The sequence below is a fragment of the Seriola aureovittata genome, chromosome 3 (genome assembly GCF_021018895.1).
Source record: "Seriola aureovittata isolate HTS-2021-v1 ecotype China chromosome 3, ASM2101889v1, whole genome shotgun sequence".
Classification (NCBI taxonomy): domain Eukaryota; kingdom Metazoa; phylum Chordata; class Actinopteri; order Carangiformes; family Carangidae; genus Seriola; species Seriola aureovittata.
The window spans coordinates 30009933-30034503 of NC_079366.1; the positions used below are offsets into that span (position 1 = coordinate 30009933).

The window sequence follows — 24571 nt, forward strand, 5'->3', positions numbered from 1 at the left end:
GCCTTACTATACTATGACGTTTTTATGACTTTTTATTCCTTACTATACTATGACGTTTTTATGACTTTTTATTCCTTACTATACTTTGACTTTTTACGCCTTACTATACTATGACCTTTTTTTTTCACTTCTTATGCCTTACTATACTATGACGTTTTTTTCACTTATTACGCCTTAATATAAGTTGATGGGTTTTTTTACTTTTTATGCCTCACTATAGTATGAAGTTTTTTTGACTCTCTAAGCCGTATTATATTATGTTTTTTTTATCACTTATTATGCCTTAATATAAGTTGATTTTTTTTTTCACTTCTTATGCCTTACCATACTATGACTTTTTTTTTCTTTTATGCCTTATTATACTATCACATTTTCTTAAAATTTTATGCCTTACTTTTTTTTTTTTTTGGGCTTTTTTATTTGATAGTATAGTGGAGAGAGACAGGAAACAGGGAGGCAGAGAGGGGGAATGACATGCAGCGAAAGGCCGTCCGATGCGGGATTCGAACCGGGGCCAACTGCAGCGAGGACTGTAGCCTCTACACATGGGGCGCCTGCTTAGACCACTACACTACACGACGCCCCATGCCTTACTTAACTATTACATATTTTGACATTTTATGCTTTAATATACTATGACATTTTTGAAATTTTATGCTTCAAATCTTCAGGTCACAGCTGACAGGTCAAATCCTTGTGGTTGTTAATGAAGCCATCAGATATAATCAAACCACTTCACGACAATCTCATCACTACTCTTTAATACTTTGAAAATTTCAGATGAAATAAAATGAACTGACACAATTAAAATTCATTTTATTACAGGAAAGTGCTTTTGATAGTTGTTGTTGTTGTAGTTACGTTCCAGAGTTACTGTAGAGCTGTGGTGATATTTACATTTTTACTGATAAAGTGCACTAAGAAAATTAAAAAACGAAAATACATATAATCTTGACAGAGCAGCTCAGTTTTATGTAATTACCCAGCTGACATAATACTCAGACTGATAATTACATTTAATTGCAATGACATTCGATCCTCAGTGAAATCTTTAGCATAAAGCGACACAAACATTCGTCCAAAAAACATTTCATCTTCTCATTTTGTCAATTATTTAGTCACATGATGTGATAGTCTCCATAACCTAAAACAAGACAAAAAAAAAGAGAAATCTGGCAGCGAAGTGTCTCTTGTAAAATCAGCTTGTTTTTTTAAAGACATGATGATGAAAAATGTTAAACTGAACGACAGCATCTGATTTCAGTGAAGAAAACAGGTTGAACTAAAGAAAGTAAAAGCTGCCACTGAGGTCTCTCCTTGTTTGGAGTCTGAGGGTATACATTAGATATATTGAAACTAGAAAGTTATTATAGATGTATTAATGAAGTTAATGTACCAATCAAAACATTTTATTTTTTTTCATTTTGTGTTAAAATGTTAAATTAGCACTTATATGCAGTAGATAAACAGTTGATAATTGGTTTTTAACAGTATAATGTAGTTGTAAGATCTAAGTGTTAATATATTTGTCAACAACTCACAACAGATCATGAATGACAAGACAGTAAAACACAATTGTTATTTGTTGTAAAATTGTTGTCAAATACTGAATATTAATAAACAAAATCTGCTTGTAACTACATTACTGCTTAGAAATGCTAAACTGGGAGACATCAAGTAGCGTGTTGCTTTTTTAAAACATAATATAAAAACAAAAACCTTTTTTTATGATAAATTTTAGATTTAAATTGAAAAATAAATTCAGATGGAAATACTGATTTTTTCCCTCCCACCATTTACTGATGTGGCCTTACAGTATCTGTATGTTCATATCATCAGCAGTAGATTTTAAGTTACTGAGTGGATCTTTGTGTAGCTACAGAGGAATGTTTTTATCAATGAGTCCGATTGTTTGAAGAACAAAGCCAATAAACATAAATTTTAACAATGCTATGTATATAATATATATACACACACACACATATATATATATATATATATATGTTCATATATTTCAATACAAATTATGAGGAAATAAATACATAGAAGTTTGTAAAGCCTCAAGGAAACATACAAACTCTGAATGTGGCTTTTGTTTGTTGACAGTTTAATTTAAAGACGACTCATTATCTTAAATTGTGTCCAACCCACAGCGCAGCAACAGAAGCTCTGATTGGTCAGCTGTGGTAAATCATATTTTAGTGGCACTCTCCACACTCCGTACAGTTTGATTGACAGCTGCCGTGTTCAGATCAGAGAGCAGAAGTGTGGCTTTCATGACCGCCACTGTTTCTGTCGTCTCGACCTCTCACACTGTCGCTGTCCGTCTTCACTTTCCACTCGTCGTCGGTCTCTCTGTCGGTCCTCTGCTGCTCGTCCTCCTCTGACCTCGTCTGTCCCTGTGACACAAACTGCTAGTCAACATTTCCCTTCTGTTTCACTTTCATTTAAACACCTTGAATGTGATCAGATCATGTGGTTTGTTTTTACCTGTGCAGAGGATTCAGAAATCTTCTGACCCCAGTTCCTGAAACAACATATATATATATATATATATATATTTAAAAACAGATCTCAAGCAGAACTGTGATGAAGAGTCAGGAGTTTCTTTTTAAAGAGGACTCACGTGTAACCTTCAGCTTTTAGGTTAATGTCAAAACTCTCTTTGTCAGAATCCTGATGTTTCTCCTTCACCTTGAACCTGAGAGGTGAAACACATAACGACACTGAAATTCATTCATCCTGATATTTGGACATAAAAATATTTAATTCATGTCTTGACACAACTCTGATTTTGATCATGACATTTTTTTTTTTTTGAATAGTGAGATTGATCCCAGATGTTTCTGAAGCAATCACTTAATGAGTCGATCAACCGAAAGTGAAATCAGCGTTTTGTCCACCGTGGTAACGAGCTGTGAACACGACACTGACACACTCTGAATATGATGAACTCGCTGCCTTTGCACCATCAGCAGAGAAACGTCACCAGTCTGAAGCTGCTGCTGCTCTCCAGACTCACCTGATAACAAAGGTGACAGCAACGATGAATCCCACAATGCTCAGGGCCAGCAGGACGCCCAGAGCGATGACCACGGCGTGGTTGGAGGCGGACTCTTGAGGCTTGAGCTCTACCTTGAAATGAAGCCCCTTCCCAAACACTTTGACCAGCTCGGTGCTCACAGCAGCTGATTGGCTCTGCAGTTTCCTGGTGATCACACAGAGGTCAGAGGTTGGAGGTCAGGATGGTGCATGATGCTCCAAAACAAACAGCAGATTTCAGGTAAAAACACTCAGAGAAACCAAATCCTGCAAGGTTTGGATGGTGGGTCCAGGTGGGCGGGGCTTGGTGACTGCTTTGTTGTGACATCACAAAGTTCCAGAAGTCCTGACGGCTGGTTTTAAGGCTCAGTTTCTGAATACAGGCTGTGTGCATTTCTCTGTGGACTGAGGCTTTGATACTTTCACAGTATTAATATAGAAGCTAGAGCTGATCTATAATCACACTACACATGGACACACACCTTTACACTGGAGGAGATTTAACTGTCAACAATATGAAAACTGACAGAAACAACTTGTCTTGTAATTACATTTTATGTTTATTGATCAACTGGCTGACAGAAAATTAATTAGCAACAATCCTAGTTATATATTAATTATTATAAAGTATTTTATAAAGCGATCAAAAAGCCGATCAATTGGTTTTTCCAGCTTCTTTTTAGTGTTTTATATCACAGAAATTTGAATATAAAAAGGGACGTAATTTAAAGACATCCCCCTCAGAACTTTTAAATATTCTGCATTATTGTGTTTATATATGTATATATTCAGTACAAATAAGCACAATGAATTTATGTGTTTATGAGAAGCTACTTAAGGGGAATTTAACACATGAAAATCTGGTGCTGGAATTAAATTTTTCAGTCATTTGAAAACAGTTAACAGAGTTAAAAATCAAGCTCTTACTTTGTGACTTCCTCAGAGGAAATGACTTCCTCTCCGTCGGCAGTGATGAAGCTGACCATCGTCCTCCCATCCGCTCTCAGTGCTCTGGACTCGGTGGATCCTCCGTTAAAGCTCCACACCTGGATGACCGTCACGGTCCAGCCCAGAACCAAACCTAAAGACCTGAGAGGGAAAAACAATATCAACCATGAAAACAGGGAGGAATAAATCTCCAAACTAAATGAATAGTGAAATAATAAACTTACTTCTCTAACTCTGGAACTTTCTTCTCCACGATGTTGGCCAGCCGGTTGAGGGAGATGGTCACCATGTCGCCGCTGTTCGCGTTTCCCTGGACGGCCACCTGGGGGCAGAAGAGAGAGTTTGTGGTTCATAAGAGTTGTAATTTTATTTATTTATCTATTTTTATTACGTTCAATGAAAATACCAGTTTAGTTTGTGTTAGTGAATGGCAGAGTACACATGAAGCAGTAAGATAAATAAATACAATTAATAACATAAAAACAAAAATCTATTTTCAAAATAAGATAATTTAATTAATTAATTAATAAATAATTAAATAAATCAGGACATTTACAGTTTTTAGTTTTCACAGTTTTTACAGTGGAACATTTAAAGATCTTAATGTATGAAAATGTGTGGTATGATTTAAAGACCTAAACAGAAAATTTCATTTGAAATTAATTTGAAAACGATATCAGAACAGATCAGGATGAGGTTGAGGTTGAGGTTGAGGTTCAGGATCAGGTTCAGGATCAGGATCAGGATCAGGATCAGGATCAGTTTCATGTGACTCGGCTCAGAAAGAAGTAAAACTATTTAATTTGTGTTTAACAGAATAAAACCTGGTGATTTTCTGATCCAGCAGCTGTCGACCGTCACGGATCTTCTTAAAGATTTTGATCCGTTTGAGCAGCTGAAATGTAAATTTTTAATCTCCTAATAAACATAATTCAATAACAACTTTCCCCTGTGAGCTGCTGAAATTTTATTTTTACTTTCTATTTTATTTATTAAAAAAAAAAAAAAAAAATCTTCAGGGCTTGGATGTATTTCCTCCAGCCCTCCACTCACCTCCACCCTGGCTGTAGCGTGAAGACCTCGGGGGTCTGTGGCCTTCACCTCCACTGTAGTCGTCTTTCCAGCCAGACCTTCCGCTGAGACCACGTACACCAGACCTGAGGACGGGTCCACGTCAAAGTAAGGACTCTCCACTGACAGACTGTAGTCCAGCTGACCCTCCTCACCGACGTCAGGGTCTGTCGCCTGGAGGGGGGGGGGGGGGGTCAAAATATAAACAGATGTTTCATGTTCATTTTACTGGACTCTGCTGGAGAGATTTTTCTGCTCATATTCTAATGTATAAATCTAATTTTCTGTTTCCAGTTCCTCTGAAAAACACATTTAAAGTGAATTCAACTATTAAATCATCACTTCTCATCACACATCACAGGGACTCTATGGTTATCTGTTGGATTCATGTGTTTTCCTCAGTTTGTTAAACTGATTTCTGCAGCTGGGACCAAATCACAGCTGCTAAATTTATCCTGAATTCACCTAAAAGTTGAAGCAGTGCTTTCTGGGACATGTAGTTCACCTCTCTACCTACTTTTTCATCCATTCAACTTTTATTTAAATGGTCTCACTTCAAACGATGTCAGGAGAACTCTTAAAACACTGAACATACACAAAAATAATGAATTAGAAAACAAACAAACAACACTTAACAACAGTTACATTCAAGAGCGCAGGAGTGTGTTTAGTTTTAATGTGTGTTGTCAAATGTTCCAACATTAGTGTTTCTATGCAAGACTTTGAACGTCAGTGTGTCACATTATGATGATGGGACCGGTGTAATAAACTGCCATAAATAAAAGGTCACGTGTCGCTGTGAGAGACGCCCAGCAAACCTTCCCATATGGGATGTAATGGCGGTGGAATAACTGTCAACAACTGGATCTATGGGGTTTTTAGAGTGGAGGCGTGTCAATCAGTGACATCATCATAATCCAGGACAGACAAGTCATCAGCTTCCTGCTGATCAGAGGAAGATTATCTCTGTTTCTGTACAAATATCCATTTTTAATCGTAGCTCGGTGTGTAAATGTGAAATGCGAGACTGGTACTATGCAAACCTGTGACCTCAGTATCTCTGGCTCTGGAGAAAAATATGCATTTATTCTTGTTTGCATACAAAATTTCAAATCAAAAGCAGATTAAGTTCTGGGAGAATTGGTCTGAAGAAATTTTCGGTGCTGTTGCTCCTCGGCAGAGACTCATGGGAAACGTTGGAATCTTTCAGTGAGTGTTCAGATAAACTGTCTCTGACGATGTGACGAGTTTCACTGCTGCTCACACACACATTAACCACATCACAGTCTGCTGCGTGTGTGTCAGGTCAAGGTACACAACCGCTGTTTATCACTGCCTCAGTAATTGAGCCTTCACACAACACAGAGGAAATAAAAAAGCCTGAAGTTCAAGAGTGTTTCTCCAAACTGTTACGACGTTTCCCGACAAACGGAAACTGATGGAAGCTGATATAAGTGCGTGTGTGTGTGCGTGTGTGTGTGTGTTGTTTACGTTGACGCGGGTGACGGAGGTTTTATAGGGAGCGATGCTGAAGACAGAGGCTTTATAAACCTCAGGGTGAAACTGTGGAGACTCGTTCACGTCCTCCACCTGAACTCTGACCTGAGGAAAGGACAGAAAAAGAAAGACAGGTGAAGATACTGAAGTGGATGAGTTTTATATAATCTATATATCATGTGTTCTTCGCTTTGTTGCTCAGCAGGATGACTAAAGAGACTGCGAACAGATATCAATGAGAAAAACAAACTAAGGACGAAGCTATCAATCAATCCAATGTTTCTATAGCTCTTTTCATACAGGTTAGTGCAGTTCAAAGTACTTCACAGATGAAAGATGAAAGAAAAAAGGACAAATCCAAGTAAGAAATCTGACAATGAGATTCAATAAAATAGATTTAAAGAGCTAAATTAAATTAAAATTGCATAATATTCAAAAGGTTTCACTGTTGTTAAAGCAAAGATTTCTTTTTCTCAAACAAGGTTTTAGCTTTGGTTAAAATCTGAACGATATCGCCCCATAAAATACTTAGATAAATATTAACTAAACTAACCCTCAACTAAACTAACCCTAACCCTATCAGATCAAGACTGATAACTTTTTATATTCCTGATGAGCAACTTTCACTCAAAGGAACGAGAACGTAACCAGTTCCCATCAATACGTCAGTACACGCTCTGTCTCCATGTTGCACCTCTGCTTTTTCATCCACTGGAAGGACATTAAGTGATTTACTGGAGATGCTCCACAGACCCGAGTACAGAAGCATTAAGAACTGAATTTCAAACTGAATTTCTAACAGGTCGTACCACTGCGGTGGCTGATGTAGGGGGGGACCTTGTGTCCACGGCCTCCACGTCCAGGATGTACCACTCCTGCTTTTCCTTGTCCAGCTGCGCCTTGGTCACAATGGCTCCGCTGGCGTCGACGGAGAACAGGTCCGTGTGTGTCTTCAGCGCGTAGGCGACATCGTAAAGGTCACTTCCTGACGAGGCCCAGACCCTCCCCACTGCGAACCCCGCCGCCTGGTTCTCAGGGAGGCTGAAGTTGTAAGAGGAGCTCCGGAAAGCGACGCCCTCGACCAGACTGACAACGCGCAGATTCACCACGACAGGAACTGCAGGAAGATGCAACACACTTACTCTCTACAGCACATATTTTATATCTTGCATTATATATATTCTATTTTATAATTGCCCTGTTTAAATGATATTCAATCATATGTGATTTTCATTTATTATAGTCACATTATAAATAGTCTAATTTAAATTTCAGACAGATCACTGTAAAGTTGCTGTGAAGTCATATACTGAGTGTGTTCATTTTATTCTACTTTAAACTTCTACTCCAAAACATTTCACTGCATTTATCCGACAGGTGAAGTTTCTACAGAGGCCAAGACTGTAAATACAAACCGCTTACATGTTCCTGCATCAATAATGATGGTATAATACAGTTGTAAATAATAATAATACATTTTTACTTATGATGCTTTAAACATAATTTCATAAAAGGTCTCTGTAATATGATGTTCTGATATTGTTCTGTTGCTACTTAAATGAATCTGATGACCTCTTCCTCCACATCATTTTTGAAATCTTACAATACTGATTAAATTATTTAATAAATGATGCTGCCCTTGATGTTGCATCAAAACCCACATGTCAAAGTGAAAGTGCTGCTTCAGTTACTAACACACAGGCAACATGGAGACTTGTACGTTACTAACGTCGAGCCAAACTACATGGCCCTCAGACTGACCTGTGGAGTTCAGAGGAGGCCGACCGTGGTCTTTGGCCATGGCTGTCAGCTTCAGCGTTGTGTCCTCTGTGACATCAGCGAGGTCAGAGGTCAAAGTCACTGCCCCGGTCTCACTGTTTAAGGCCAAATATGGAGAACTTCCTTCAGAGAAACTGCAACGACAGAGAGCAAACAACAAATTCAACATTTAAACAGGCTAAGATACTAAACAAATATATTATGTGAAAATCACATCACAACAAACAATAACAATAAACTGTTATATAATCAATTATTCCCATGTTTTAATTAACTTGTGTGCACAAGTAAACACAAGATAACTGGTCTGTTGTGCTGGCTCTCCACATTTGTGTCTACAAATGAATCAAAACGAGGGAACAAATTCATCAAAATGTGGGAACAAATGAATCAAAACATGGGAACAAATTGTATTTCGTTCAAGAGCTCAAATTTGTAAAAACATGGCCTCGATATAAATCTTCTCAATGACCCCTCCGGGGCTCCGTAGAAATTTAACAACACCAGAATATCTTGATTAAGAGTCAGTTAAATCAGAAATTCTTAAGAGACACAAATTAGTGCAGAAATGTAAAACATTCACTGTAACTTTCACAAGTTCTTGAATTTTACCAAAGTGTTGGAACCAGGCTGTGTGAATGATTGTACAGTCAGCTGATCTGATCTGAACTCACCTGTAGGCGATGAGTGAGTTGTCCCCGGCGTCTCCGTCGGTGGCGGACAGCGTCAGCAGCAGCTTCCCCTCCTCCGCGTCTTTCAGCAGGACGCTGCTGACGTAGCTGCTGGAGCTGAACTCGGGTCTGTTGTCGTTGATGTCGGTGAGGCTCACTCTGATGGTGGTGATGTTCTGGTGCACAAAGGTTTGTTTAATAAAGACATTTAATCTACATTCTCATTGTACTGTATATTATGCTGTTGAAAGGTTTGTTATTTCAAAATGTTTTCTTTATTTCTTTCTCTCTCTCTTTCGCTCTCTGAAGTATAAGCTGGACTTTCATTCCCAAATGGCCATATAACTCAGAACATATGCCATGAAAATTTTCATTTTATGATTTTTTTAATGTGCATAACCTCATTTGGTTTCCATATTGAAAACATTATAACATCATTTACCTGTGACGTATTCTTCCTTAAAACACTCATAAAACACTTGTGACAGTGTGTGTTTACAGGCTCTGTCTCTCACCTCTCTCTGTGGTTTGCCTCCGTCTGAAGCTATCACAACCAGGTCGTACGTTTCCCTGCTCTCCCGATCCAGAGGCCCGACAGCCAGCAGCGTCCCGTCCTGCAACACAACACATGAACTCTGAGGCCGAGCGCTGACACGGTGAAGACTGAAAAAAACCTCTCCACAGTCTTCTCTCCTGGCCTCACCTCTCTGAATCTAAAGAGTGGGTGAGGGGCGGGGAGGGAGACGGTGACTTCTCCGTTCAGGCCGAGGTCGACGTCCGTGGGCACGATGGTGAAAACCTCTCTTGGGTTTTCCTCTGAGTAGTTTCCCTCAGGGATCTGCAGGGGGTCTGGGATTGCTGGGAACTGTGGGGCGTTGTCATTGTAGTCCAGGACTGTGATGTTGAGCTCAGCTGTGGCGTTCAGACCGCCGGTCACCTGATCCACCGCCACGACCTGAAAACACAGGACAACACAAAACAACATAAACACAGCTTTTACAGAGTTGTTTTATAAAATATGTTTTTTACTCTCCAGGCCACGGAATCATAGGAGTGCCAAAAAAAGGAATATAAAGGAAAAATAAATAAAATAATAAATAAAATAAATAAATAAAAACAAAGAAAATAGTGCTTCTATTTCCACATTGATTTTCTTTTGTTTCTGTTGCTTTTTTTAAATAATGTGAAAATTAATTATTGTGCTGCAAATAATAATGAAAAAAAACTATATGAAAAAAAATCTTGTGCTGAGATCACAGATATTTAACAGGTTAAATTTAAATTCAAAGATATAATTAAACATAGAAGAGGATATAGAAGCAGATAAATTGAGACCTGAATTTAAAACAGTATGAAATAAATGCAAAAATCGTTTAAATTTTTTTTTAAAATAAAAATGTAACTTATTAATTTATTCATACATGACAATTTTAAAAAATGTTTTCTATAATTATTTTGGGAGAATTTTCAAAGTGTCACAGCAAGATTGTTTTTTTCCCTTCAATATGCAAAGAAAGTATTTTAAAAAATTAATATGAAATTTTCCTCAAGTTTATGACACAAAAATAAGTATTGATTATAGATTCTACACACCATGTTTACACCAAGGAATAAACATGTTAATACTCTTTCTTTTTTGTCTGGTAACCCTGGAGATATAAACTGGTGTGTGTTTTTGGACGTAGGAGAAAAACAGGAGATTGGAAACATAATAATGTTTGTACCTGTAATATGTAGCTATCCTTAGTCTCCCTATCCAAGGTGACGTCCTTCCTCAGTGAGACCACACCTTGATTGTTAATGTCAAAGGTATCTTTGGCGTAGACGAAGTGGCCATTAGAGAATCCACCCTAAAGAAGAAGATAAAGACGAAGGGTGTTAAATACCTCAACTCTTAGTCAGAGTTAATCATCAGCATTGAAACAACAACAGATACAGATCTTATCTGAACTATAATAAAGTATGATCCGAGAAATGGTTGTCCTTAAAAATGCCCGTCATCAAAAAGCAGTGGTGCCAAGGTCCAGATGTAAGGAGGACACAAAGTTCTTCTGATCTGGGTTTTCATCAGATATAAATCTGGCAAGTTTTAAAATCTATTTTAAAAAAACTGGAAAATACTGGATCTATTTCACCAAACACAAAGATAAGTCCTGTGTGAACTGGCAGACCAACCAATAATCTGTTGTTTGTTTTTTTTATTTTGCAATATATTTACTCTCAGATATTGAGAGTTTTGTAGGTTGATGTGGAAATAATTGACAAAATCTTTAACGACATTTTCGGTAAAAACTCATTCTTTATTTATTTAATAAATTGCACCCTGCAGCGTTGTTGACCATCACTGGCGCCGGTGTTCTTATAAACAAGTCAAATCGAGACAGTTTTATTGATGTAGCAGAAGTTATCTCCGGGCATTTACATGTAGAGCAGGTCTAGGTTGTACTCTAAACAAAATTATTTACAGAGACCCAGCTTTCCCCCCATGAGCAAACACTTGGTGACAGTGGCGAGGAAAAACCTCGAGCAGAACCGGGCTCATGGTGGGCGGCCGTCTGCCTCGACCGGCTGGGTTAAAAGAGAGATATGTATACTAATAACAATAATAATAATAATAATAATAATAGTAGTTTTGCAGGATCACGGGGGCAGGAAGTGGTTTGCAGTCACAGATCCAAACTCTACAACTCCAGACACAGAAATACCTGCAGAGAGAAACATGGGGAGAGAAAACACAAAACTACAGGAGAGAGAGGAAGACGAGTTAGTAACATGTATTAATGGGATATGAAGGAGCTGGGTGCATCATGGGAAGTGCCCCGGCAGTCTAAGCCTATTGAAGCATAACTACGAGACGGTTCAAGGAAAAGTCTGAGTCACCCATCACTGTAAGCTTTATCGAGAGGGAAAGTTTTAAAGCTACTCTTAGACATGGAGAGGAGTCTGACAGCTGAACACTCTGCCTCTGTGTTCTTAGTGGGGTAATAGGATACAATGACCTTAAATTATATATTAAATTATAATTATATGGGCTTTAGAGGGAGCCAATGCAGAGCCGCTAACACAGGAACGATGAGAGACATGATCTAGATAGTGATCCTAGTTCCTGTCAGTACTCTTACTGCAGCACTTTGGATCCATGGAGGTTTTTATCACAGAGTTAGTGGGACGTCATGATAATAAGAAACTGAAATAAACAAGCCAAGCAGTGATACATGCTTGGACTAATTTTTTCTTCATATTTTAGAGACAGGATGAGCCGGACTTTTGCAATGTTACGTCGGTGAAAAGAAGTTTGTTTTATGTGGGTGTTAAAGAAACATATCCTGATCAAATATAATGCAGAGAGAGATTCCTTATTGTAGTGCTCAAGGCCGGGCAATGGCGTCTGTCATTAGATAATGTGTTTAGATAAAGTACAACTTCAGTTTAATACCAAAAAATTGCAGGTCATCCAGGTCTTTCATCAGGCTGCAATGATGAAGTATAATTGGGTATCATCTGCATAAGACTGAACGTTTATGGAGTGTTTCCTACTAATATTGTCGAAAGGAAGCAGAGAACAGCACAGAACCTTGTGGAACATCTTTGCGGAACATGTACAAACTGAAATCAATCTGTTAAATAGGACAGGTTAGTGTAGTTCCTTTACCACCAATTAAATGTTCCAGTCTCTGTAATAGGACGTGATGGTCAGTGGTATCAAAAGCAGCACTAAGATCTAATAAGACCAGTATGACATACGTCCCTTGATGCAATTAAAAGGTCATTTGTAACTTTCCACGGTGTCGTCTCTGTGCTATGATGCATCTCAATCGTGACTGAAAATCCTCAAATAAACTATTGTTCTGTAGAAAGTCAAACAAGTGACTCGTAACTCCTTTCTCAAAGATCTCAGAGAGAAAGGGTAGATTTGATACAGGTCTATAACTGGCTAACACAACTGGATCAAGAGTAGGCTTTTTAAGATGAGCTTTAATTACAGCTACTTTAAAAGGACTGTGGTACAAAAGCCTTTTCATAAAGACAGATTGATCTTATTTAGTAAAGGTAAAGGTAAAACTTCCTTAATCAGATCAGGTTTAGATGAGGAAACCAGTGGTTAGCTGGTGCAGGTAGATGGGAGAAAAACAGCCCAAAAATGAATGTTTTACAGCTGTTCTGTCTGTATCTCTTGCAGTACGAACACGTATGTAACAGCCCACACTCCTGCCAACACTATCACGCTGCTGCGCCAAGAAACGACAAACAAAGGTGGGAAGAAGAATACTGTTACCTGCGCGAATGAACCTCTGTGTGAATAATGTACGGTTTACTTACTTATTTAGATAGTGATAAACCAGCAATTCTTTTATCCTCCAAATCATTTCACACAACAGAGGCAGGTGCTTTAACTCACCTCATCCCTGTCAGTGACCTCCAGGGTCAGGATGGACGCACCACTGGCCAGGTTCTCAGAGACAGCCACGTCATAGCTTTCCTTACTGAACTCAGGTGGGTTGTTGTTCACGTCCTTCACTTTCACCACCACAGAGCTGTTCCCAACCAGAGGGGGAGTCCCCCCATCAGAGGCCTGAACCATCAGACGGTACTCCTGCACCTCACTGTAGTCCAGAGGCTGGACCAGCTGCAGAGTCCCGCTGGCAGGGTCCAATCCAAAAACAGCAGGGTCTGATGAGGGACTTTGCTGGAAAATACTGAAAGTAACTCGCCCATTTGGTCCTTCGTCAGGGTCTACAGCTGATAATGTGAGCAAGCTCGTACCCACTGACTCTATCTCTGAGACTTCAGCCTGATACTCGGCCTTGGAGAACTCTGGGATGTTATCGTTGATGTCGGACACTTGGACCAGCAGCGTGGCTGTGGATGACCTGGCTGGACGACCCTGATCTTCAGCCACCACCTGCAGGTTGTACTCAGCCTTGGTCTCCCGATCAAGGGCACCAGCCACACTTACCACCCCAGACACAGGATCAACAGAGAACCTCCCCTCTCCTCCTCTCAGCGAGTATCTGATCTCTTTATTGAAGCCGCTGTCTTTGTCTGTAGCGGGAACAGCCGTGACGTTGGATCCTACCTCTTCGTCCTCTGGGACTGATTTTGTGATGGAACTGGAGGCAAAAACAGGACTGTTGTCATTGACGTCAGTGACTTGAACGTTGACGACTGCAGTGTCCCTGCTGTCCCCGTCAGAGATGGAGATTTCCACAGAGTAGTTGTGTGGAGCTCCGTCATAGTCGAGCTTCACCCTTGTGGTGAAGTCACCATTGGGGGAGATGGAAAACTTGTCGGCTTCTGTCTCAACTCGGAGCGTCCAAGGAATTTCTCCTGCTGCAAAGATCCCAACCTGAACAAGTAGTGAAGAAAAGGATCATATTATTCACTGTCAGATATCTGTCTGATATTTCCAATCAAGTTTCCTCAAAAAGTATTCAGAGATCCGCTGTGCTCATTTGCAGAGAAGCTCACCTTCAGGATCACTGTTCCCGCATCTCTCTCTTCTTCTATGGTGCCACTGTAGTTGCTCTGTGTGAACTGTGGTTTTGAACTTCCAACAGCGAGAATCTCCACCTGTGCTGAGGCGGATCGGGACACTACGCCCCCTAGAGGGAGAGACGGGAATAACATTATCACCACCTCACTGTGACTTACTGAACTGAACTCAAGTGGAAAAAGAAAATGTAGTTTACGTTACCATCTCTGGCCGTGATGAACAATAGGAACTGTAAGGTTTTAAGTGCTTCCAGTGGAATGAGATTCGTCAGCGTGATGGTTCCGGTGTTTTTATCAATAGAGAAGTAGTTGTTTTGATTCCCAAAGTCAATGGAGTATTTGATCTGTCCATTCACACCTGCATCTGGGTCTTCTGCCTCGACCTTTGAATCCCATCATAGAGAAGAAAAAAGTTTTTTCAGTTATCAGCCTGATCCGGGGGCGTTTCTTTGATTGGTTAAATTCTTCAGCATCATTTTCAAGAAAACTATTGACCAATCCCGTCTAACAAAATGCTTTAGATCGTGTGGTGCCAGGATTTGGATCAAAGAACATTTGCATATCAAAATAATACTTGTAGCCTTAATTTGTATGTGACTTTTTATCATTTATTTTTGAATGTGTGTGTTGAAGTATCTTTTATTGATGATAGCTGGCACTTGTTAAATTTTTGTAGTTGTAATTGTTGTAATTTTAGTGTCCTCTGTCTCACATGGTCAAATAAACTAAACTAAATAGACATCACTTTATTGTTGAACAATAACTATTTGACATGGAAACAGTAAATGAGGGAAGGAGGGGATGATGACTAAGACTGGTCAACTGTGGAATCTCAAAATCTGTTGTTGTTTATTTGTTCCACAGTTCTAAGGTGTAAAAGTGTGAATGTATTTAATACCGGTTTTCTTTTACGTGTTTTTTGTTATATTGCACGCAGTGAATATGATGCAGTAAATTTACATATAAATGTAATGCTAAAAACGATGACAATTGTCAATGTGAATCCAATTTTACAAATTTTACATTTTCATTATCATTTTTTTGTGACATTCTTTCAACTGTAATTTCTCCCCAGCCCCGTCAAATATTTCTTTCTTTCCTTCTGAGGCTACACTTTCCAAAATAAAACTTGAACTGTAAATGTTGTTTACCCATAAATAAGATGAATAATGTTGCCTATTGTTACATCTGTGTGGACAGTAAACAGTAAACCTCTCGTACAGACTCCTCACCTTCACAAGCAACATCCCCTCTGTTTGGTTGGTGAAGACTTTGCTTGCGTACTCGCTGCTGGTGAATTCAGGGCTGTTGTCGTTCTCATCCAGAAGAGTTATGTTCACATTGGCCATTGCGACATGGTTTGGCGGTTTCGTCTCCCTCGCTTCGACCTTAATGATGGACAAGAGAAAGATGTGTCAGGATGTAACAGGGGCCCTTATGTATTTATCAAGCATCTCAAAATCCGTATCCTCATGCAGAGTAGGACATAAAAGTTACTCATTGTTATGAACCTGGCGAGCAGTAGAAGTAGACTTGAAATAATGTCTCAAGCAAAAAGTAAATCATTGACCATTTGCAGAACGTCAATGGAAACTTTTGAGCATTTGAGTGTTTTACTTTCTTGATTGTGAAAAGTGTGAAGCCACGCATCAGTAGGCATGTCATGAGATTCTACGTTACCTGAAACATGATCCTTTCTGTGGCTTCTCTGTCCAAAGCTGTGGAGTTTTTCACTCTGATCGTTCCATCAGGGCTGATCGAGAAAGGCGCAGATTCTGGAAGGATCCGAAGAGTTCCCACAAATCCTCCCTGTGAGAGATCAAGAAAAACGTGAGAATACCACGACTGTCAGGGTAACGTTAGAGGTTGTTACCTTATTTTCAATTTAGCTGATTTCTTGGTGGGATTATTTACAATCAAGAGAAAGTGACACATGTCCTCTCAATAGGCCTCTTCACCAATATCTTCTTAAATATTTTCTTAAATTCTTTCTTAAGTTGTTCTTAAGAAAGTTCATAAGAAAACTCTACATCAGATTCATGAACGTGTTTTTAAACCGCAGAATTGTGCGCACCTGTGTTCTTAGATTGCTGAATGTCAATCTCCTAGTAAATTGAAAGCGTGTGCCAGTCGGCCCTAACTAGCATAGAAAAACACCCGAAAATGCCATTAAAAGTGCGTGAGACTGAAGCGTCGTGTGCAGATACAGACAGAAGTCACAAAGAGATACCGTAAGGGAAGGTTGAGAAAATGCTCAAACAAAAATCTAAAGACGGAGAACCAGAATCAAAACGTAAAAGGAACTTTAGTGGTTCTGAAGTGGAGGAACTGCTGCAGGAAGTGAGCCACAAACAAGTGGTTAAGAGTTAATGTAGCTTTTATTTATTTTAAAAGACCATAAAGTTATTTTCTTTTAAATATTATAAATTACAAAATAATTATTGTAATTTAAATAATATAATATTATATAACTGTAGAACCAAAGAAAATGCAATAACCGCTTATTTTGCTCAAACATGTCAGCACTCAAATGTGTGTAAGACAGCCCTTGAGTGTGTGCAGATTCTATTCTTACCTAAGAACAAATCCCAAATAAGAAAACATTGGTGAATGTCTGCATCTTCGTAAAAAAGTGCGTAAGTGGCTTTTAAGAAGAAATTTCTTCTTAAGAATGGTTGGTGAATGAGGCCCAATGCCATTAAAGCAAAGAAATAGTTCTTATTTATGAAGGTTGAAGAACTTTTGTCCCCCCCCCTTCTGGCCGTGAGAGTAATCACACAAACACTGTCGACACACGCTCATAACGTATGTCTACAGGTGAACTCGATTCCCCCGTCTGCAGGAGTGGTCATTTCAAGTCTCTCCATTTACAAATACCAACATTTCCAGGAGAAGATGGGACTGTCCGGGCTGAGCCACGAACAAGAGGGACAAGAGCTAAACTAGCCCAACTTGGACCTTAGAGACGACCAAGAGAACTGTGTTGTTGCTTAACTTAGATCCTGCAGCAGCTCAGGTCCCAAAGTTGCCGTTTAACGGTTACCTATTTTCTCAAAACGACAAACATAGCTAGCTAGCTAGCTAATGCTGCATAACTATACCACTACTGACACTACTACATTTACTCTACCTACATAATCCATTATTTAGTTAGAGTAAATGTAGTGGTTACTTAGCCTGCACCAAATATTTTACTAATACCAACCTTTCCAAGAGCAGTAAGGCGACATCCATTTCTGCCCTCAGTCCCTTCTCTTCCTTAAGCGCTCTCCAACGAGGGAAAGCCTCACCAATGGTCATCCGTCGATGGCTTTCTTTTTTTAGACTGTAATGCTTCCTCTGAACGCAGAGTTTCTTTTTTTATCTGAAGCATCAGAAACTTTTTCTTGGATGCTTCCTAGGTTACGCCAAAGGCTTCAGCACACTCCTAGCTGCTGTAGCCTACTCCCTGTACATCGTCAAAGTTGCTCTCCTCTTCAGGTCTGGCAAAGCAACCGTTGCTGGTTGACGTAAAACGCATCGCTACCGGTATAAGTCGCCACAGACACCAGATTTCAAAGTGGTGTACTATGAAATACAGAGAGATTTACCTGCTGCTGGATCAGCATCATGTGGACTTGTTTGGAAACAGCTTGAATGTAACAGATGTTCATTTGTGTGTAAAAGTCAGACACTCCCAGGTAGGTTGCAACTTTTGTGTCAATTTTTCTGTTTGTATTTTTTATGGATGTATTTGGTCAGTTAGCAAGCTAGGTCAAAACATAATCTACCTATGCTCAATCCCATTTAGAAGCTTCTAATTGGTTTATTGTTAGTGAGCATAACAACAGACCTACTTAACTCTCTGAGGCTGATTCAGAAGTTTGGAACCTGGCTACCTTGAAGATGAACTTTGATGTCAGCTACCAGTTTTCCTTTAACTCATCTCAGTGTTGTCTGATCTGACCCCTCTATAGTTGAGGTATTGACCTTTGGCAGCAGATGGAACATAAACCACAGCCTCTAGTGATGAATTCCCAAGGCATATCACCCAACCAACTTCTCCTTTGATACAATTTCCAGTTGTACAGTTGCCTTTCTACTGATAAAGTTTGCAAAGATGCAAGAACTCAGCATAGTGTTTGAAATCAATAATGCTATTTTTGATAAAGAAACATTATTATTCCCTACTGTCAACACATTTTCATAGTGGTATAAACCAGAGTAGGAGCAGGTGATCTGCAGGCTGCATGTAACTCACCTCATCCCTGTCAGTGACCTCCAGGGTCAGGATGGACGCACCACTGGCCAGGTTCTCAGAGACGGCCACGTCGTAGCTTTCCTTACTGAACTCAGGTGGGTTGTTGTTCACGTCCTTCACTTTCACCACCACAGAGCTGTTCCCAACCAGAGGGGGAGTCCCCCCATCAGAGGCCTGAACCATCAGACGGTACTCCTGCACCTCACTGTAGTCCAGAGGCTGGACCAGCTGCAGAGTCCCGCTGGCAGGGTCCAACCCAAAAACAGCAGGGTCTGATGAGGGACTTTGCTGGAAAATACTGAAAGTAACTCGCCCATTTGGTCCTTCGTCGGGGTCTACAGCTGATAATGTGAGAAAGCTCGTACCCACTGACTCTATCTCTGAGACTTCAGCCTGATACTCGGCCTTGGAGAACTCTGGGATGTTATCGTTGATGTCGGACACTTGGACCAGCAGCGTGGCTGTGGATGACCTGGCTGGACGACCCTGATCTTCAGCCACCACCTGCAGGTTGTACTCAGCCTTGGTCTCCCGATCAAGGGCACCAGCCACACTTACCACCCCAGACACAGGATCAACAGAGAACCTCCCCTCTCCTCCTCTCAGCGAGTATCTGATCTCTTTATTGAAGCCGCTGTCTTTGTCTGTAGCGGGAACAGCCGTGACGTTGGATCCTACCTCTTCGTCCTCTGGGACTGATTTTGTGATGGAACTGGAGGCAAAAACAGGACTGTTGTCATTGACGTCAGTGACTTGAACGTTGACGACTGCAGTGTCCCTATTGGCCCCATTTGAGATGGAGATTTCCACAGAGTAGTTGTGTGGAGCTTCGTCGTAGTCGAGCTTCACCCTTGTGGTAAAGTCACCAGTGGGGGAGATGGAAAACTTGTCGGCTTCTGTCTCAACTTGGAGAGTCCAAATCTCACCAGCAATTTCGAGGAATTTCACCTGAAGAAATAGAGTTAATTATCCCACCTTCTGCACAACAGTGAGTACCTTATCACTAATGGACTCTGGATGTCAGATGAACATGTGGTAGTTTAAAAACATCTGACAGTTTAGTTTGAATATGACAGTTTATACCAATTCACTGAAAAACGTACCTTAAGAATCACAACACCCGGGTCCTGCTCTTCTGTTACGGTGCCATGGTAAAGTTTTTGTAAAAACTGAGGGTTTCCGTCCCCAGGAGCAAGAATGTTCACCAGCGTTGAGGATGCGCGAGATACGGTTCCCCCTAGAGGAGAGTATCATAATGACTTATTATACTGAATGTGATAGATAATTTTCACCTTCCCTCCCTGTAGTTGCAGGTAGTTAAAAATGAGCTTGGCTTTGTGGATTTGCTAGTATCTTATCACAGTTATGTAGCTGCAGTTTCCCCAATTCTCTCCAAAACCATTTCGTCTTTGGAATGAATCATAGAAAAGGGGAACATGACGTGCACTTTTACACGTGCGTTTATGATGTCAGTCAATACTCATAAAGTAGTTTTATGAAAGATGAGATTTATTTTTGCACACCTCCGCACACCAGGCCCATCGCTGTGTGAAGCAGCCTTGATTGTTGGATTGTCAGTTTCATGAATTTACTAAAATTGCTGAACACAGCTCCCGTGTTGAGTGGAAAAGAAGTTTCCAGACACTGTTCAATGATACGACAACCACTTCCTTTGAAGCGTACTGAGACATTTATAGTTCTCTTTTTCAAGGAATTTTATAGCTGGACAAGATCGCTAGCAATGAAATTTAAGTTTTATCACTCTGTGAAGCACTCCTTTGCTGTAATCAAATCTCTACAAATCACAAGCTGTGTGAGTTCTAAGATATTAACCCTGGGTTTACCATGAGGCATGAGTTCATCAAGACAAATATGATTCAAACTTTAGCTAGCCCTCCTATGGTCTGGTGTTGAGGTTACCCAGGGCTACATGTTTCAAACAGCCTTGTTAGAGAGATGTAATTAAGTCCTGTAGAGAGTTGGAGTGAATAAAGGTATGTGCCTGAGATCATCGATCTGTACAAGGGAGTGATAACAATTTTATGACCACAAAGTATTTGATACTGACAAAGGTTAAGTGGATGATGTGACTCCATTGATTGAGGTGCAGTCTTTCCAAGTGTCAGCCCTCAGAGAGCAACGTATTCTGCCCCTAGGCAGAGATACAGCACCTACTCTGAAGGAGATTAACTGTAATTATTCTTGTGGCTTAAGTGATTTGGTGCATGTTGTCTCTTTTAAACAACTGAATCATCACAATCAGGGCAAGTGATTCTTAAATTTGAATAACTGATTCTGGTAAGCAGTAAGTAGTGCTGGATACTCAGAGACACATTGTGCAGATCTACCATCTCTGGCTGTTACGTAGAGAGGGAATTCCAAAATCCTGTTGTCCAGCAGGGGAATGGTTTTAGCCAGTGAGACAGCTCCAGTGTTTTCATTGATTGAGAAGTAGCCGTCGTTGTTCCCGAAGTCAATAGAGTATATGATCTGCCCGTTTTCATCAGCATCTGGATCCTCTGCCATAACCTTTGAGTTAAATGATACAGATCGTTTTCTTAATAGCATTTAAAACAGACAACGGAAAAAAACAAAAACAACGTCAGAACAGGTTGGATACAAATCTTGGTAGTCAGTTAATCTGTGAACTATCCAGAGCATTTTAATTATGACATGAATCATCAAGTTGTAAAAGGCCTTGCGTTGTTATAAAACTCATGACCAGCATATAAGTAAACAGCAGATGTAGCTCCATTTAATGTAGTGCAAACAGAAAAAGAAAAGGGACCTTAAATTGAACCTTGAGGAACTCCTTAATTATTTTTTTGCTGCAAATAAAGACAACCTTCAAATGTAAAAAAGGAGGGTTTTATCAAAATAATATGAGCTGAACCAACTTCAAGTCTCATGCCAAGTGCCATTTAAATTTAGGAATGTTACTGCCTTTAATGAAAATCTATTTTATCAGAATATTATATACAACGTAAAGAAGACCCCAATAAACTCCAGTCCTGATTCGATAACTCGTGTTACATGCTTGACCAACACTGACCAGAAACTGTTTTAATCACTCACCTGGACCAGCAACATTCCCACTGTCTGATTTGCAAACACCTTTCCCTCGTATTTGCTGCTGGTGAATTTAGGACTGTTGTCGTTCTCATCCAGGAGAGTCACGCTGACTGGTACAACTACAACACTCTTGGGTAGATTCGTCTCCAATGCTGCGATCTTTTAATTAACAGAACAACAGCAGCTGAGTTAGGATTACGATGAAATCAGGTACAGATACAACGTTGGCTGTTTCTCACAGTTCTAAAATATTTACAGTCCTTGTAATAGTTGCAGTTCTTCTGTTGAACTGTCTAATTCAAGACACTGAGCCTCTGTTGACTCTCTCACCGTAAACTGCTCTGTATAAGAGCATTATTAAAGAAAGTCTACATTATACTTGTCAAGAAATCTAATCTAATCAAACAATCCAAATGACCATACAAACAAGTACTGTGACTGTGTATCTCTGTGGATTAATCCGCTGCTAAAAATAGTCCCCAACAAATGCACTATTTCTTCCTATTTCTGTAAAGTTTGATAAAACTACAGTTCCCAGCTAGTTGGGAAACTACTGAACTTTTATTTTTAAGTTAAGCTCTATATGTGAGCTGCTTTTAAAGACTTTATCTTCAGGTGGAACGAAAGGAGTTGTAGCTCATTAGTCTACCTGAAAGGTGATGCTGTCAGACGTCTCTCTGTCCAGAGCTGTGGAGTTTTTCACCCGGACTGTGCCATCAGAGCCGATAGAGAAAGGAACAGATTCTGGACGGATCTGCAAAGTTCCCACGAATCCTCCCTGGGAACAAGTAAAATGAAAGATTACTAATAATTATCACTTCACTTCTGAGTGTGGTTTCAAACTGAAAATGTACCTGATCCCGGTCAGTGACGATGGCTTTAAAGAGAACAGCATTAACTGGAGAGTTTTCCAGAACTGTTACTGAGTATTCAGACTGGTCAAACTCTGGGTCGTTATCATTCACATCCTCAACGGTGACAGACACCAAAGCATCAGCTGTCTTCAAACTGTCGTCTGTCTGGGCTGCCTGCAGAGAGAGAGAAAGAGAGAGAGAGAGAGAGAGAGAGAGAGAGAGAGAGAGAGAGAGAGAGAGAGAGAGAGAGAGAGAGAGAGAGAGAGAGAGAGAGAGAATCATAAATATCATAAATAATCACAAATTGAGAATCATCACTTTTGTGTGTATACTGCATATGAACTGTGTGTTATTCATAACCTGGAGGTAGCTGGTTAGCCTGTCTCGTTACTTTCTACTGTAGCGTCGGGTCTGCCCTGAAGAAGCAGCACTACTCAGACGTATTTTAAATTCTTATATTGTAAATGCAACCATGGTAACGTTGGTAAAGGCTAACACTGGCTATGCAGCAATAGCAAAACTTAAAAATAGCTCCTTTATAAAATACCTCATTGTATTTCAAACCATCATTGCATCCACAGAGTTAGCTGCTGGCTGACTAAAATGTAGCTAGTGAACTTTTAGCAGTGTTGTAGTCGAATCACTAAATCTCGAGTCTTGAATCCCCAGTGTTCGAGTCCGAGTCATCAAGGTTGATTTGGGGCTTCTCTTTACCACTAACTGTTACTGATGGTATGCACATGAATTCACATGTAGGTTGGTGAACACACATTCCTGCCTTTGCACGAAACTGAACAGTATTTCAATATTAATATAGCTATCAATATCTTATGCCAAGATGTTATGGCCTATTACAAAAGAACAAAAATCTCAGAGTCCTTCAAGTCTGAGTCCAAGTCCGAGTCACGAGTCCTTAAAATCATTACTTGAATTGGACTTGAGCCTGGACTCGAATGCTACAAAACTGGCTGTTATTGCTGCCATTCACGATTAACGCAAATGATTTTTGTAGGTGTGACCAGCCTTTGTCTCACATTATCACCCTTGAATACACCATTGCTGTATGTCCTACTGTTGACACATGGAAAATCAGCAGTTTTACCACATTTTCTCTCTGTTTTACCTCCTCTGTCTGTCCGTATGACTACAATAAATAAACACTTATGATGAATACCTAAAGTCTCAACTACTATACTGTATATGTAAACATGAGTTTCTAATGCTGCCCCCTCTGTATGGTCTATAAATTACTTTTTTGTTCATCATGAGCTGCTGAGGGCCGAGATGAAATGTCCGTACCTTGATGCTGACAGAGATCACGCTGCTGTTCATCTCCTCTCTGTCGATGGCGGTCACCAGAGACAGAACCCCACTGCTGGCGTCAATGTTAAAGTGTCTTTGATACATGTCTGGAGACACTGCAAACATAAACCATGAGGAACATTTAGTGGGGTTTTTTTCACATACTGTAAGTCGTGTGTTGTCCTTCAAGATATTTGAGCTTTGATTTACCTGCACTGATGCTATAAGTCAAAGTGACGTTGAGCCCTTTGTCTCCATCATGAGCTTTTATCGCCTCTGGTTGAATGGTACGGAATAACCCTGCCTGTAGTGCATAATATATACGTTAAATTATGTAAATCAAAATTCAAAAGTAACATGGAAACATAAAATTCATTAATCAAAATTTAAGAAAAAACACATTATCTATAAAAAATTACAATTATTTCATGAGAAGAAACGTCAAACTAGGTAATTAAAGTGAATTAACGATATTTTTGCAACCAAATATGCTGGCAGACAAACTGGCAATATGTCTGGCACAAGTCTCCAAAATAAACCACTGCCACAACCGTTTTGATATTTGACATTTTCTGGCATTATGAAAACCAAGATATTACCCT

At 39.8% G+C, this 24571-nt stretch overlaps 1 protein-coding gene across 1 annotated transcript; it reads right to left on the minus strand.

Annotated features, from left to right (window-relative positions):
* Positions 1–801: 801 nt before the first annotated feature.
* LOC130164019 (protocadherin Fat 4) lies at positions 802–19532 on the minus strand. Its single transcript, XM_056368390.1, has 21 exons — positions 19501–19532; positions 18742–19453; positions 16182–16310; positions 15734–15889; positions 14704–14884; positions 14478–14611; positions 13408–14355; positions 10733–10858; positions 9712–9963; positions 9524–9622; positions 9012–9184; positions 8320–8471; positions 7368–7675; positions 6553–6663; positions 5044–5235; positions 4215–4312; positions 3970–4131; positions 3023–3208; positions 2627–2701; positions 2491–2527; positions 802–2399 (listed from the first exon to the last, which is right to left on the minus strand). Exons 1-21 carry the CDS (start codon positions 19530–19532, stop codon positions 2253–2255), a joined length of 4410 nt encoding a protein of 1469 aa, XP_056224365.1. The 3' UTR covers positions 802–2252.
* Positions 19533–24571: the final 5039 nt, after the last annotated feature.